At 40.8% G+C, this 17,433-nt stretch overlaps 1 protein-coding gene across 1 annotated transcript; it reads left to right on the top strand.

The window, feature by feature from the left end:
- The first annotated feature begins 14,319 nt into the window (after nt 1-14,319).
- LOC103554658 (proline-rich protein 23A-like) lies at nt 14,320-15,419 on the top strand. The gene has a single exon (XM_070576378.1). The coding sequence runs from the start codon at nt 14,320-14,322 to the stop codon at nt 15,109-15,111; it is 792 nt and encodes a 263-aa protein (XP_070432479.1). The 3' UTR covers nt 15,112-15,419.
- Nucleotides 15,420-17,433: the final 2,014 nt, after the last annotated feature.

Below are 17,433 nucleotides of genomic sequence, written 5' to 3'. Positions count from 1 at the left end.
CAGAAAATTCCAAAGAATCAACAAAAACACTCCTGGAACTAATAAGCGATTACAGCAAGTTAATTTTTAAAAAGTCAATCACTTTCCTATATATGGCAATGAACAACTGGAATTTGAAATTCAAATTTTAACTTGAAATTAAAACACACTGCCATTTTCATTAGCACCCAAAAAATGAAATACCTAGGTACAAATTTTATAAAATATGTACAAGATTTATGTGAGGAAAATTATAAATTTCTGATGAAATAAATCAAAGAAGAACTAAATAAGTGGAAAGATATTCCATGTTCATAGAAAGTAAAATTCAATATTATCAAGATATCTGTTCTTCCCAATTTTATCTCTAGTCTCAACACAGTCTCAATCAAAATCCCAGCAAGGTTTTTGTGAAAACAGACAAACTGATTCTAAAGTTTATACGAAGGGGCAAAAGACCCAGAACAGCCAATATAAGACTGAAGGAGAACAAAGTCAGAGGACTGACACTACCCTATGTAAGACTTACTATAAAGATACAGTAATCAAGACAACGTGGCACTGGCAAAAAGAATAGATAAATAGAGTAATAGAAGAGAATAAAGATCCCAAAATAGACCCACATAGATAGAGTCAACTGATCTTTGCCAAAGGACAAAAGGTGTATAAAAGAGAAAACACAGTCTTTCCACAAATGGTGCTGTAACAACTAGACATACACATGCAAAAAGAATCTAGACACAGACCTCACACCCTTCACAAAAATTGGCTCAAAATGGATCACAGACCTAAATGTAAAATGCAAAACTGTAAAACTCTTAAGAACATAATATAGGAGAAAATCTAGATGACCTTGGGTGTGGTTATGACTTTTTAGATACAACACTAAAGGTATAATCCATGAAAGAAATAATTGATAAGTTAGACAATTAAAATTTAAAACTTCTGCTCTGTAAAAGACACTATTAAGAGAATGAGAAGACAAGTCACAGACTAGGAGAAAATATTTGCAAAAGACATATCTGATAAAGGATTGTTAGCCAAAATATACAGAGAACTCTTAAAATTCAACAATAAGAAAGTAAGTAACCTGATTTTAAAATGGGGAAAGGGCTGAGCAGACACCTCACCAAAGACGATACACAGGTGGCAAATAAGAATACAAAAAGGTGCTCCATATCATATGTCACACGGGAAATGAAAATTAAAACAGCAATAAGGTATCACCACATATCCGATGAAAATCTAAAACACTAACACCAAATGCTAACAAAGGAGCAACAGGAACCGGTCCTTCACTGATGGTGAGGATGCAGAGAGGCACAGCTACTTTGGAAGACAGCCTGGCAGGTTTTAACAAAGCTAAACCTGCTAAATATCTTACCATATTATCCAGCAATTACATTCCTTGGTATTTACCCAAAGGAGTTGAAAACTTATGTCCACACCAAAACCTCCACTCAGATGTTTATAGAAGCTTTATTCATAATTGCTAAAACTTGGAAGCAACTAAGATGTCTTTCAGGAGGTGAATGGATAAATAAACTGTGGTGCATGCAGACAATGGAGTATTATTCAGCACTAAAGAATAAATGAGTTATCAAGCGATGAAAAGATCTTAAATGCCTATTACTAAGTAAAAGAAGCCAATCTGAAAAGGCTGAAAATTGTATGATTCCCACTATATGACATTTCAGAAAAGGTAAAATTATGGAGACAGCAAAAAGATCAGTGACTGTCAGGGGTTAAGGGGGAGGGAAAGATGAATAGGCAAAGCACAGGGCTGTTAGGGCAATGAAACCATTCTGTATGATAACATAATGATGGATACATGTCATTATGCATTTGTCAAAATCTATAGAACTGTAAAACACCTAGCGAACCCTAATGCACACTATGGACTTTGGGTGATGGCGATATGTCAATGCAGGTTCATCAGGTGAACAACTCGAACACTCTGGTGCAGGATGCTGATAGTTGGGGAGACCGTACACGTGTGGGGGTAGGGGCTTTATACAAACTCTCCTACTTTCCACTCAATTTTTCTGTAAACCTAAAACTGCTCTAAAAAATAAAATCTATAATTTAAAAATACTCTAATACATTCTCTCATTTCTTCTCTTAACTTCCTTAAAAGACATAAGACTGTACAATACAATAATTAAAATACTATATTATTAGATTCATAACATATATAAATATAATATAGGTGAAATTATAGAACAGAGAAGAGGAAATGGAGTTATATTAGAGCAAAGATTCTATATATTATTGGAACTAAGTTAGTATTAATCTTAAGTAGATTATGATAAACTAAGATGCATATTGTGATCCCCAGATCCCAACCACAAAAAACATAGCTCAAAATAATATGGTTTAAAAAATCAACAGAGAAATTTAAAATGATACACAAAAAAGTATTTATTTAACTCAATAAATGAAGGAGCAACAGAGGAACAAAAAAGAGGGTAATTCAAAAACAAATATCAAAATGGCAAGTGTAAATTCAACCCTATGACTAATTACCATAAATATGAACGGTCTAAACATCCTAACCAAACGGTAGAAATTTTTAGACTGGATGAAGAAAGCAACCAACTATTTGTTGTCCATAAGAGACACACTTAAGATTCAAAGAAACAAATGAGTCAAAGTGGTAAGAGATATATCATGCAAATAGTAACCATAAGAAAGCAGGAGTGGCTATATTAATGTTGGAGAAAAGTAGACTTCAAGACAAGAAGTATTATTATAAGAAAAGAGAGATATTTCATAATGATAAAAAGATCAAAAAATTGGGACTACATAACAATTATAAATGTACATTCACCTAACAATAGAGTACTAAAATAAACGAGACAAAACCCAACAGAATTAAAATGACAAATAGACAATTCAACAATTACAAGTGGAGGTCTTAATACTCCTCTCTCAATAACTGACAGAACAATTAGACAGAAAAATTATCAAAAACAGAGAACGCTTGAACACCACTATCAATCAACTCCATCTGACATATATGGAACTCCTCCCAATGACTGCAGAATACACATTGTTTTAAAGTACCCATGGGGCCAGTCCTGTGGCCAAGTGCTTAAGTTCACGTGCTCTACTCTGGTGGCCCAGGGTCTCACTGGTTGGGATCCTGGGCGCAGACATGGCACCATTTGTCAGGCCACACTGAGGCGGTGTCCCACATGCCACAACTAGAAGGACCCACGACTAAAATATACAACTATCTACTGGGGGGATTTGGGGAGAAAAAGCAGACAGAGAAAAAAAAGAAGATTGACAACAGTTGTTAGCTCAGGTACCAATCTTAAAATAAATAAATAAATAAATAAATAAAGTACATATGGAACATTCTCCAGGATAGACCAAATGCTAGGCCATAACACAAGTCTCGGTATGATGTAAAAAGATTCAAATCATACAAAGTATGTTCTCTAAATGCAACAGAATTAAACTATAAGTCAACAACAAAAAGAACTCTGAAAATTTTCCAAATATTTATAAATTAAGCAATGCACTTCTCAATAACACATGGGTCAAAGAAGAACCCACAAGGAAATTGGAAAATATTTTGAATTGAGTAAAAACAAAATTAAAAGGATTATGGGAAAATATCATAAACATCTTTATGCCAACAAAAGATGACAGATGAAATGGACAAATCCCCAGAAAAATACAATTTACCAAAACTGACGTCAGAAGAAATAGAATGTCTGAATAGACCTATAATAAGCTTTTAAAAATTGAATTAACAATTTAAAATTTTCCCATAAAGAAGAGTCCAGGCCCAGATAGCCTCACTAGTGGATTCTGTCAAATACTTAAAGAAGAAATAATACCAATTCTTCACAAACTTTCATAAAATAGAGGAGGATAAAACATGTCCCAACTCATTGCATGAAGCCAGTATAATCCTAATATCAAAGCCAGGTAAAGACATCATAAGAAAAGAAAACTACAGGCCAATATCTTTCCTGAACACAGATGCAAAAATCCTTAACAAAATATTAGAAAACCAAATAAAACAACAAAGAGGAATGATTTCCACACCATGAGCAAAGGGGTATTTATCCAAGGAATAAAGGTTGCTTTAACATCCAAAACCAAATTAATGTAATACAGCATATTAATAAAATAAAGAATAACCATGTAATATACACAATAGATACAGAAGAAAGCATTTGACAAAATCCAACACTCATTCATGACATAAACTCTCAATAACCTAAGACTAGATGGCAACTCTATCAACCTGATAAAGGGCATCTAAAATAACCATGGCTATCATCATATTTAATGGTGAAAGGGGGACTGGTGCTTCCCCCTTAAGATCAGAAACAAGGCTGGGGATGTAATGTACAACATGAAAAAAAAAGAAACAAACAAAGATTTCACTATTGCTACTTCTATTCAATATTTTACTGGAAGTTCTAGCCAGTGCAACCAGGAAAGAAAAAGAAATTAAAGACATCCAGATTGGAAGGTGAAAAGTAAAACTATCTTTATTCTCAAATAATAGGATCTTAATGTAGAAAATCCCAAAGAATCCACCAAAAAAGTTCCAGAACTAATAACAAGTTTAGCAGGGTTGCAGGACACAAGATCAATATAGAAAAATCAACTGTATTTTTATACACTACCAATAAACAATCTCAAAAGCAATTAAGAAAACAAGTCCATTCACAATACCATCAAAAAGAATAAAATACTTAGGAGTAAATTTAACAAAATAAGTGTAAGGCTTATACACTGACAACAACAAAACATTGATGAGAGAAATTAAAGAAGATCTAAATAAATGGAGAGACGTTTATGATTCACGATTGAAAGCATGTTCATGATTGAAAGAATCAATATTGTCAAGATAGCAATTCTACCCAAACTGATCTATACAGTATGTCAGCATAATCCCTATGAAAACCCAGCAGGCATTTATTATAAACTGACAAACTGATCCTAAAATTCATATGGAAATGCAAAGGATGTGGAATTGCCATAACTATTTTTAAAAAGAACAGAGTTGAAGGACTACATTACTCAATTTCAAATCTTATTCAAAAGATACAGTAATCGAGACAGTGTCGTATTGGCACAAGAATAGTCATACAACAGATTGATAGAACTGAATTTTGAGTCCAGAACAAATCTTTACATTTATGGTCATTTGTTTTTGACAAAAGTACCAAGACCATTCAATGTAAAAAGGACAGTCTTTTTAACAATTGAATACGCAGATTCAAAAAATAAACTTAAACTGTTACTTTACACCACAGGCAAAAGTTAACGCAAAATGGGTCACAGATCTAGATGTAAAAGCTAAAACTAATAATTTCTCCAAAAAATAGGAGAAAATCTTCATGAACTTGGTTGGACAGAGTTCTTAGATACAACACCAAAAGCACAATCCACTTTTAAAAATTGATATTTTTAACTTCATCAAAATTTAAAAGATATGCACTTCAAAAGTCATCAATAAGAATTTTTTTTAGGGACCAGCCCAGTGGCATAGTGGTTAAGTTCACAAGCTCTGCTTCAGCAGCCTGGGGTTTGCAGGTTCAGATCCTGGGCACAGACCTACACACCTGCTTGTCAAGCCATGCTGTGGCAGCACCCGACATACAAAATAAAGGAAGCCTGGCACAGACCAAAATAAAAGAATTTTTTAGATACACCCAAAACTAATGCAATGTTATATGTTGATTATATCTCAGTAAAACAAGGGCAGGGGGAAATAATCCATAGACTTGGAGAAAATATCTGTTAAAGGACTTGTATCCAGAATATATAAAGAGCTCTTACTGCTCAATTATAAGGCAAACAACCCAATTTGAAAATGGACAAAAGATTTGAATAGATATTTAACCATAGAAGACATACACTAAGCTAATAAGCTCATGAGAAGATGTTCAATATCATTAGTCATTAGAGACATACAAGTTAAAAACACAATGACATACTACAACACACCCACTAGAATGGCTATAATCAAAAGAGACAGACCATACCAAGTGTTGGTGAGAATGTGGAGAGACTAGAACCCTCATGTATTGCTGGTGGGAGTGTAGAATGGCACAGCCACTTTGGAAAATCATTTGGCAGGATTTTTTTAAGTGAAACACAAAGTTGCCATTTGACCCAACAATTGCACTCCTTGGAATCTATCCAAGAGAATGAAAACATATGTCCACACAAAGGCCTGTATATGAATGCTCATAGCAGCATTACTCAGAGTAGCCAAAAATTGGAAAGAATCCAAATGTGCAAGAACTGGTGAATGGATAAACAAAACGCGGTATATCCATACAATAGATGCTCAGCAAGTAAGACGAATGAAATACTGATACAGCATGGATAATAACTGCTACAACAGGAATAAACCCCAAAGCAGCACACCAACCGAAAGAAGCCAGACAGAAAAGACACAAATTCTATGATTCGTTTATATGAAATATCTAGTAAAAAGGCAAATTTATAGAGACAGATAGAGGCAATCAGCGATTGTCTAGGGGTTTGAGCAAGGATTAAACGAAAACAAGCATGAAGGAACTTTTTGAAGTGATAAAAATGTTCTAAAACTGGATTGTGGTGGTGGTTGCCCAACTCCATAAATGTACTAGTAATCATTAAATTGAAAAAGTAAACAGCATCTGTAAGGGACAAATGGTTATGATGTGCCTCCAGAGAAAGACACAAGATCACTTATTAGTATTGAAGCCAAACTGCATATTAATCTTATCATGAGGAAACATCAAAGAATCTCAAATTAAGGAACTAAGAAATAACGACCTATAACTCTCAAAAATATAATGGCTTGAAAAATAACGAAAGGCTAAGGAACTGTTCCAAATAAAAGGTGACTAAAGAGATATGACACTTGAAAGCAATCCATGATCCTAACCTGCATCTTACAGGCAAAAAAAAAAAAAAAAGGTATAGGTATAGAAAGAGAGAGAAAAAGAGATTATAAATGACATTATTGGTACAATCGACAAAATTGGAAAATGGACTGTGGACTAGGTATGGCATCAATGTTAAATTTTTCTGAATTTGAGAACACTGCTAAAGATGTGTAAGAGAATATTCTTGTTAAGAAATATACACTGAAATTTTATGAGGTAAAGAGGACTAATATATACAACTTACTCTCAAATGATTCAAGAAAAAATATATATTCCTTGAATATATATTACTCTCAGAAAATGGTCTTTCTGAGAGACAGAGACAGAATGATAAAGCAAATGTGGCAAAATGTTAACAGTTGATAAAGGAGAAACAGGAGTTCTTTGTATTGTTTTTGCAATATTTCTGTAAATTTGGAAATATTTCAAAATAAGGCATTAAAAGATCAATAAAACAGAAAGAGATTGATACTTCTTTATCATGACATTTATTTCTGAGCAATAGCTAGTATCATGCTTAATGGGCAAACACTAGCAGCATTCCCACCGAAGCCTAGAACAAGGAAAAGATGCCACTTTCCCACTAGTATTTAACAGTGTACTGGAGGTGCTGGCCAACAAAATTAGAGGGAAGAAATAAATTAGAAGAAATGTATAAAACTTCAAAAGGAGGAAAAATAATACATTTGCAGACCATATGATTGTAAACCTAGAAAATAACTGAAAAAAAAAAAAGAGAGAGGCCAGCCCCACTCAGCTGCAATCCTGAGACAGCTGACAACAGCCTTGCAGACCAGAGGCCTACAACAATTGTAAGCCCCTGAGCCTAGCAACCAGCCATGCTGGGGGCCTACTCACTTAACAGAAAAACTGCAATAGGAATGCGCTATTAGACATTGCAGCCAACTGTGCTGGGGCTCCCCATGCCCAATAGTCACTGAAGGAACCACAGCAGCCACACACAGCTAAGCATTACAACCAGCCAGCCAGGGGCACAGCCTAGCCTTCCCAGGCACCTGCAGCAACAGCAACCCTGCCACAACAGAAAGACAAACACGGCCCACACAGGGGACACTCCTGGAACATTTGGAACTGGTAACAAGAGGGAAGCACACTGCTGGGCCTCATAAGGCATCTCTTACATAAGCCCACCTCTCCAAGATTGGGAGATATAGCTGACCTACCTAGTACATAGATATAAGCACAGAGAAGGAGGCAAAATGAGGAGACAAAGGAATACATTCCAAGTAAAGGAACAGGACAAAACCTCAGAAAAAGAACTAACTGAAACAGAGATAAACAATCTACCTAACAGAGAGTACAAACGAATAGCCATAAGGAAGCTCAGTGATCTTGGGAGAAGAATGGATGAACTCAGTGAGAACTTCAACAAAGAATTGGAAAATATAAAAAAGAACCAATCAGAAATGAAGAATACAACACTGGAAATGAAAAATTCACTAGAGGATCTCAATAGTAGAGCAGATGATACAGAAAAATGGATCAGCAAGCTGGATGAAAAATCAGAGGAAATCACCCAAGCTGAACAGATAAAAGAAAAAAAGAACTAAAAAGAACAAGGACTGGGGCCGGCCCAGCGGCACAACAGTTAAGTTCGCACGTTTCGCTTCTCAGTGGCCCAGGGTTCACTGGTTCAGATCCCGGGTGCAGACATGGTACCACTTGGCATGCCATGCTGCAGTAGGCGTCCCATGTATAAAGTAGAGGAAGATGGGCATGGATGTTAGCTCAGGGCCAGTCTTCCTCAGCAAAAAGAGGAGGATTGGCAGTAGTTAGCTCAGGGCTAATCTTCCTCAAAAAAAAAAAGAACGACGACTGTCTAAGGGACCTCTGGGACAACATCAAGTGCACTAACATCCATATTGTAGGTGTCCCAGAAGGAGAAGAGAGAGACAAAGGGACAGAGAATCTATTTTAACAAATAATAACTGAAAATTTTCTTAACCTAAGGAAAGAAACAGACATCCAGGTAAAGGAAGCACAGACAGCACCAAACAAGATAAACCCAAAGAGGCCCACACCAAGATACATTATAATTAAAATGTCAAGAATTAAAGATAAAGAGAGAATCCTAAAAGCTACAAGAGAAAGGGAACAAGTTACACACAAAGGAAACCCCATAAGGCTATCAGCTTTCTCCTCAGCAGAAACCTTATAGGCTAAAAGGGAGTGGTACGATATATTTAAAGTGCTGAAAGGAAAAAATCTACAGCCAAAAATACTCTACCTGGCAAGGTTATCATTCAGAATGGGAGACAGAAAGAATTTCCCAAACAAGCAAAAACTGAAGGAGTTTATCACCAAGAAACAAGTTTTACAAGAAATGCTACAGGGATTTACTTAAGTGGAAAAGAGAAAAACACAAATAGACGTAAGAAAATTATCCCAAAAAAAAAAACCAATAAAATCACTGGTAAAGGCAAATATACCGGAAAGGTAGCAGATCAACCACCTATAAAGCTAATATGAAGGTCAAAAGACAAAAGTACTAAAATTGTCTATTTCCATGATAAGAGGGTAATGAATACACACACACAAAAAAAGAGGTTAGATATGATATCAAAAACATAAAATATGGGAGGAGGGGCGTAAAAGAGTAGAGCTTTTAGCAAGAGGTCAAACTAAAGAGACCATCAACTTAATATAGATTGCTATATACATAGCTTATTATATATGAACCTCATGGTAATCATAAGCCAGAAACCTATAATAAATACCAAAAAAATTAAGAGAAAGGAAGCCAAACGTAGTACTAAAGAAAGCCATCAATCCACAAAGGAAGAGAGGGAGAGAAGAAAGGAACAGAGAATAACTACAAAAACACCCATTAAAAAAGTAAGAAAATGTCAATAAGTACATTCTTATCGATAGGTACTTGAAATGTCAATGGAATAAATGCTCCAATCAAAAGACATAGAGTAGCTGATTGGATAAAAAAAACAAGATCCATATATATGCTGCATACAAGAGACACATTTCAGACCTAAAGACACTCACAATCTGAAAGTGAAGGGATGAAAAAAGATACTCCATGCAAATAGCAATGAAAAGAAAGCCAGGGTAGCAATACTTACATAAGACAAAATACACTTTAAAACAAAAACTGTAACAAGAGACAAAGGCACCACATCATGATAAAGGGAACAATCCAACAAGAGGATATAACATTTGTAAATATCTATGCATCCAACATAGGACACCTAAACATATAAAGCAACTATTAACAGACATAAAAGGAGAAATAGACAGCAACACAATAATAGTAGGGGACTTGAACACTCCACTTACACACTCCACTTACACTACAGCTTTAACTACACTGTTTAGATTTTTTTAATTAAATTATATTATTGAGGTCATATTGGCTTATAACATTGTGTACGTTTCAGGTATACATTATATTTCAGTTTCTGTGTAGACTGCATCATGTTCACCACCAGCACTCTAGTTGCCATCCGTCACCATACCCATGTGCCTCTTTACCCCTTTCACTTTCCTCAACCCCTGCCCCTGTGGTAACCACCAATCTGTTCTCTTTGTCCATGTGTTTATCTTCCACATATAAGTGAAATCACATGATAATTGTATTCCATTATATATCTATATACCACATCTTCTTTATCCATTCATCCGTTATGGGCACTTGGGTTGCTTCCACATCTTGGCTACTATGAAAAATGCTGAGATGAACATAGGGGTACATATATCTTTTTGAATTATTGACTTCATGTCCTTTGGATAAATACTCAGTAACGATGTTTAGATTTTTTTGAAAATGTATTCAGACATTATTACTTATGTGAATAAAAATAAACAGGAATTTTTTTTAGAAGACCTCCCTAATCTCGTCTACTTTCTGTCGCACACAGCTAAGAAATTGCATTAACAAAGCGCTTCAGCTACCACGGTGGCTTAAAAGTCATCCCTCCTCCGGCCCGCCATGATCCTGGCCCTAATTCCTTTGGGATTTGCGTGGTCCTGTTTGCCCAGAGATCTCAAGAGCACGGCGGGGGGAGTGGGGGGAATGCCCTGCTGAATGCAATTGCTTCCACTCGTCTGATCTCCTTGGGGGGGGGGGGGGGGTCATCTTTCAGCTCCATTCAAAGAAAGCACAGTTTGAGAAGTTTGGCAGTATTATTACTTGTGTGAATAAAAATAAATAGGAATTTCTTAAAGCCAATTATGGAGAATAACAGAAAGGCCCGCATTAGAGCTAATGCCAAGAGCACTGTCGGGCCTAAAGCCCTGGGCCAGGGCCTCAGGGTCCCAAATGAACCAACAAAGGATTCACAGTGCCCAGACGGTCACTGCTAAAGAAACTCTCGAGTCCCACTCAGCAACGTCCACTTCGTGCCTAGCTTCTCGTACGCACGTTCCCTCGGCTTTCTTTTCCCAATTGGACTTGTCTGCGTCACCGTGTACCCTGCCGGTAAGCTGAAGATATATTTGCTAATCCCGCCCCCACAGTGGTTCGAGGAATTCATGCTGATTGGTTAGGCAGTGTTGATTGACACCACGGAAGCCCAATGAGTGGTCCTTGATAATCCACACGGATAGTCATTGGTCACTGGGAAGAAAGTGAAGTCAGGCAGGAGGAAAGATGGCTGATCTGGTGCTCAGCAAGCCATTCCTGAGCCGTATAGATATTATCCCATGAAAACACCTGGAAGAGTACTTTCTAACAGAGCAGCCGCCTTCTTAGTGATGACCATGACGATGATGGTGGTATTCTTTACCATTCATTGAACACTGGCTACATTCCCGGCACTGTTCAAGATGCTGGGAGCGTGACTGATACCGTTAAGCGGGAGAGACAGATTATAAACATAATAAACAGTAAATAGCTACTATTTCCTAAGGACTTAACTATGTTCCGAGAACATTTTACATACATTATTTCACAACTGCCCTGCACAGGAGATGGCATTCTCCCCATTTTACATGTAAGGAAACTGAGGCTTAGAGAAGGTGACTGCCCACGATCACCCAATTAGAAGACGAAATCAGTGCGTCTACTCCAGGACCCCCGCTAGCTGCTTCTGACTCGGGGCAGGACCAACATTCCCTTGGAAGGCGAGGCCACAGTGAGGATTCACAAGGCCCAGGACAATGATGAGCTCGCCGGTGAAACTGCTGAGGTCAGGTGAGCACGAGGTGGCACCAGCCAAGGACAGGCTCCACAGCGTTCTGAGCCCCACTACTGGCCAGGCCAGGAACCCCGAGCCCCTCCCTCTATCCTGCCCGGCTCTGGGCTCATCCATCTGTCCCTTACAGCATGGCACGTCCACCCTCACTCCCCTGAATGGTGTCCCCATTATTCCTCGAGCATGGAATGCTCAAGGGTCGCAGACAATTCCTGAGGGCCAAAGCAGCCACATCCTGCAAGTTGCTCCATCAGCACTGCCCTCTGCCCAGATACCAGGAGCACAGCAGCTGCTCCCACCACCTGAACGCCAGGGCGTATGTGCCAGCGGCGTCCACGTCCACCCCGCTGGGCCCGCAGGTTCCGGGGAGGGCCCCCAACGCGGCAACCAGAGCCCGCCCCTGGGTGGCGCCACCTTGGGAAATTCCCGCCGCGCAGCGGGGAACGCCGGAAATCCAGCCGTCAGACGCGGGCCAGTTGTGCAGGGAAAAACCCTGAATGCAGGCGAGGAAGCTTATGTTCCCTTCGTAACTTTGTCACCGACAAGCAGGGCCCTGGCTGCGAACATAAATCGCCCCCCTACCTGAACCCCTCAACTGCAAAATGAAAACAAGTTCTGAGACCTTAATCTTTAGCGTAAAACAGAAATTTTTTTAAGTACTTAACAGCGAATTCCCACGCTTTAGGAATTCTGACTCTGTGGCTCCGGGATAAGCAAAGAATGTAAAATTTCCACAAATGCGCCAGGGAATGCCAACAGCGCCAAGTCACAGACCACTAGTTTAAATGTCCATCAAGAGAGGCCTGACAAATTTAAAGGCCGTATATAGGAACGCTATGCAGTCCTTAAAATGAGAGCATATAGGGGTGAGCCTGTGTCTGAGTGGTTACAGTTCCACAGGCTCCACTTTGCTGGCCCTGGTTAGCCGGTTTGGATCCCCAGCGGGGACCTACTCCATTCATCAGCCATGCTGTGGTGGCGTCCCACATACCAAAAATAGAGGAAGACTGGCACAGATGTTAGCTCAGGGCAAACATTCCTTACCAAAACAAAGAGAGAGTATATAGACTGCCATTTTGTAAAAAGGGACAACGTGAGCAATCACGTGGATAAGGGACAGGGATGGGAGGAAACATTTCATCATCCTCTGTAGCCATTCAAAAGTACTACCTGCTCCAAAATCAGTATTGAGTATTTTCTCCTATTAACACTAGATCAGCAGTTAAGCCACACCTTCCCTTTGGCGGCCACAATACACTGCACAGATACACCTTTAAATTGACACTCAGATCCAGGGCTGCATCATAAGCGGAGCTTGACGGGTCAGACCCGGTTCCGCTAGCTGCAGGACATCTTCATCATCTGTAAGCTAGGCTAAAAGTAGATACGCTTTGCGCTGTAGTTTAGGTCAAATCAGATAACGTGAACTCTTACTTCAGTGGATAGTAGTATAATATTTACTGTAGTACTACACTGTTATATATACATAGTATAGTAATAAATTCACCATGCAGGGGCTGCTATTATCACACTCAAACTGAACACCGCTGAAAGGATGCGACAGTTATTTACAACTTAGGGGAACAGAGGTACAACAGCATCATTCAAAAACTCACCTCACTATTGGACCAAAAGAAGAGTGGAGGTCACTTCCGGGGCAGGGCCTCAGAGGAGGGGGGCTTACATCTCGGTGTCCTTGTGCAGCGTTCCACTGGTGGACTGGAAAGGCAATCAGTTTTCCAATTAAGGTCTTCTGCATTTGAGATCTACACAAGGAAGGCCCAGAACTTGACCCTGGAAGCCCAGTGGCACGGTTGTTCTGCCCCCTAGAGGCCTGTAAAAGTATTTCCCGACAGCCACATACCAGCTACAGCCGCTGCTATTGGGCTGCACAGATACCGCGATCTCCACAGGTGGAGCCTCGCAGGGGGCGGGGCTTAGCGTGACATTTTGCGACTTTGCTTAGGCAGGCGTCACTTGCAACACCACTGGCCGTCCGGGGCGCAAACCGGCCGGGGTGAGGAGCAGGAGATTCGAACGCGCGAGGCCCAGCGCTGCACCTGCGCGGCTCCCCGAGAAGCCAGGACCGCGGCCTCCCCGCGGCGCCCCACGAGCTCCCACGACTCGCCCGCGTCGCGCCGGCCTGCGCCCCGCCCGCCCGCAGCCCGCCTCTGCTGGCGTCCAGACCTGTCACCGCGTGCAGGACACGGCCCCCCATGCCCTCCGCCAGGCCCCGGGAGCAAAGCCCGCAGCGCGTCGACGTGATGGGCAGCCGGCTCCGCAGCCCCAGCGCCTACCCTGCACCCTGGTGGGGACCGCAGCCCGGAGGACCCGGCCCCGCCAAGCGCCGCCGGTGGGAGGAGCCCGCCGGCCTCGAGGCCCAGCCGGCGCCCAGCCTCCAAGACGTGGTGGGGCCCCCGGCCCCGGCCGCGCTCACTTCCGTCGTGGTCCTGGCCGCGGGCTGCGCCCTGCAGCTGCCCCTGGACCACGTCGACCTGCTGCTGGAGCCCGAGCCAACGTCGGTCCTGCAAGTGTCTCTCGGAGATCACACCCTCGTGCTGGTCCCCCAGGCCCTCCTGGACGCCGGCGACCAGCGCTCCGGAGGCCAGGCCCACTCGCCCTTCGGCCTGGAACCGGCCGCTTTCCCGGGCGCTCCCGGGGACGCCGACGCCGTCGAGCAGGGATTGTTCTGCGCATCTGTCCCGGAGGTCGCCGCCCAAGTCGAGGCCTACGACGAGGACGCCGACCCTGAGTTCCCGCCGTCTTGGGCGGCCCCTGCAGCCGGCTCAGTCGCTGGGCTCCGCCCCTCGCCTGGAAGGGAGTCCGGCCCCTCCCCGCACGGCCGCGTCCCAGAGCCCTCGCCCTGGGCCCCCACCCCTAGTCCAGAGAGACGCTCTCCTGGCCCCTACTACCAGCTGGACTTCCACCTTCTGGAGCCCTTTCCCACCTCGCCCCTCCAACCTCTGCCTCCCTCTCCGAGTCCAGGTCCCCACGCGCGCCCCCCGCGCCCTATTGGTCCTCCGCGCAAGGCCCGGAGACGCCTCTTCGAGGAATGAACCGCCTCCCACAGTCCCTGGGCACCGGGCTGGGGATCATGAGAAGGTCTTCTGATAACAGCTGTGTGTCCATTGCACAACCTACAGGAATCACCAAGCGTGTATAACAGACAGATGCTTTTTTGATGCAGGCTGCATCGGAGAATTTTAGATCAGTGGAGAACTAGAACATCTAGAAGGAAGATGACCAGGGCGAAGAAATGCTACTTGAAATGTAGTGTACTTTGCGACGTCCAGATGGCCGCTTAGGTTGTTCTCTCTGGAGAAGTCACCTTGAGGAGCTCCATTCCTCCCAGTTTAGCTTGGAACCTCGGCTCCAGCACTTTTCTCTAAAAATCCATCCTTTCTCCAACACCCTACCACTGCACCCCTTTTCTCCCAAATTAATTACTGAATTTCTTAGGTTTAATGGGTCTGGGCCCTAGTGCCCGTGCTAGGTTATTACAACCTTCTCACTGGTTTGACCTTTTCTTTATGTGGCTAGCCCCTTTTGGGGAATCTAACAAATACTTGTATGTGGACAAACGTTTGTTGGATACAAAACAAACGCGGATGGGGAACAATGATCACGAGCCCTCCTCTTTTGTAATGACTAAGTTAGCTAAGAGTTTAACTATATTGTTGGGTTGGTTGGTTGGTTTTTTCCCAAAAGAACCAACTCTTTCCATTCTTTTTTTTCTTATATATTTTTAATATAATTCTCCTGTCCTGCGAAAGTTTATAATTCTAAAGATTCTGTGTTTTTATAGTTCTAAGATCCCAAATATATTTTGTACATTGTTACTGACATATAGAAATAATTTGTTTCTTATGTTGATCTGGTATCCAGCAAAATTACTTAATTTCTTTAATGCCTTGTCTGTAGAGTCTCTTATTTGACTGACAAAGACAATAATATCTCCAAATAATGAGAATGTTGTCTCTCTTTTTGACAAGCCTCTTACATCTTATTTTTCCTTAACTTTTTTTATTGGCTATTCCCTCAGCTCTAGGTTGAGCAGTATGGTTGACAGGGGCATCCCTGTCTATGCATTTTGTTAATGCAAATGCTTCTAAATTTCTGAAACTATGATCTTTTCTGTACACAGTGGGTAGATAACCTATATCCTATTGAAGAGTTAGTTCTCAGTCATTCTGATCATGAAAAATTTTGGATTTTTGTTTTGGTTGTTTTTGGCTAAATGACTACAAAGGTTTTATCAAATTATTTTAAATGGCACTTTTAATTTTGCATGTAGACATAAAAAGCTACATGGAGCCTCTGGGTCATTGGGGTACATACAGAAAACTGGCAACAGAAACCTGGCAAATGACACCAGGCTTGGGGCTTCAGGATTTTAAAAATTGGATGCCCTTCTGAGGACCTGATGAGAGAAAGGTGAAAGGGGAAAGGCAAGAACTGCAGGCTCACTTTACGGGTTTTAAATATTAAATTTTGACACATTTTTTTCTGTATGCAAAGGATGATTTTTTGTAGTTTTTTTTTTTATCTGTTCGTGTGGTGATTTGCACTGATGAGCCTTCTAATGACAAAGTATCTTTGCATTTCTGCTATTCCACATTATGTCGTACAATTCTAATTCCATCCTGAGGTCTTTTTTGTTTTGTTTGTTGTTTTTAAAAAACAACCAGATAGGCTCTGCTCCTAATTTTAAAATGTCATTATTTTACCAGGCTTGTGTCATATTTTATAACGAAATAAATTATCAGTGCTAAAGCTGAAGTCCACAAGATGCTAGTGTTGTCTGTTGAGCATCAATCACTATTATGTAGCTTTACCCACATGCTGTGCCAGTGTCTTTGCCCACCTTCTGTCCTTGCATTCCGCTCCTTCATTCAGTCCTCTTTGTATCTTTTACCAAGATATACCCGTTAAAATTCTTTCAGCTGTGGCCTGTTTATAAATCTTAGTTTTGTATGTCTGCAAATATTTCAGTTACACCTTTAAACTTATGTCATATTCTCACTGGGTTTGGAATTCTAAAATAAAGCCTGTCCTCTTTCACTACTTTAAAGATGTTGCTCTATTGTTTTCCCTGTCATCTCCTGTTGCAGGTGAGTGGCCCTGTCATTTGTATTGCCATTTCCTTGTAAGGGATTAGGCTGTTTACGTTAGTATTTTTCTTGACTTTGATGTTCTACGATTTCAGCTTAATGTGTTCAGCAGTAGACATTTTGGCTGCTGCAACTCATTGAGCTTTCTAAATCTGGAGAATTAACTTTTTCTTTAGATCTCAGAAAAGAGTGAGTCATTATCTCTTGGACTATTGAACCACTCTCCAATCTCTGGAACTTCTATTACAGAAATGGTCGTGCTGCCTA

This window comes from Equus przewalskii, chromosome 15 (assembly GCF_037783145.1).
Source record: "Equus przewalskii isolate Varuska chromosome 15, EquPr2, whole genome shotgun sequence".
NCBI classification, from domain to species: Eukaryota; Metazoa; Chordata; class Mammalia; order Perissodactyla; family Equidae; genus Equus; species Equus przewalskii.
The sequence above is the reverse complement of the archived record's forward strand: the minus strand, read 5'-3'. Positions and strand labels throughout refer to the sequence as shown.

Bases quoted from the DNA above. Each gene is read 5' to 3' on its own strand.
- LOC103554658 (XM_070576378.1), top strand. From the start codon at position 14,320: ATGGGCAGCCGGCTCCGCAGCCCCAGCGCCTACCCTGCACCCTGGTGG.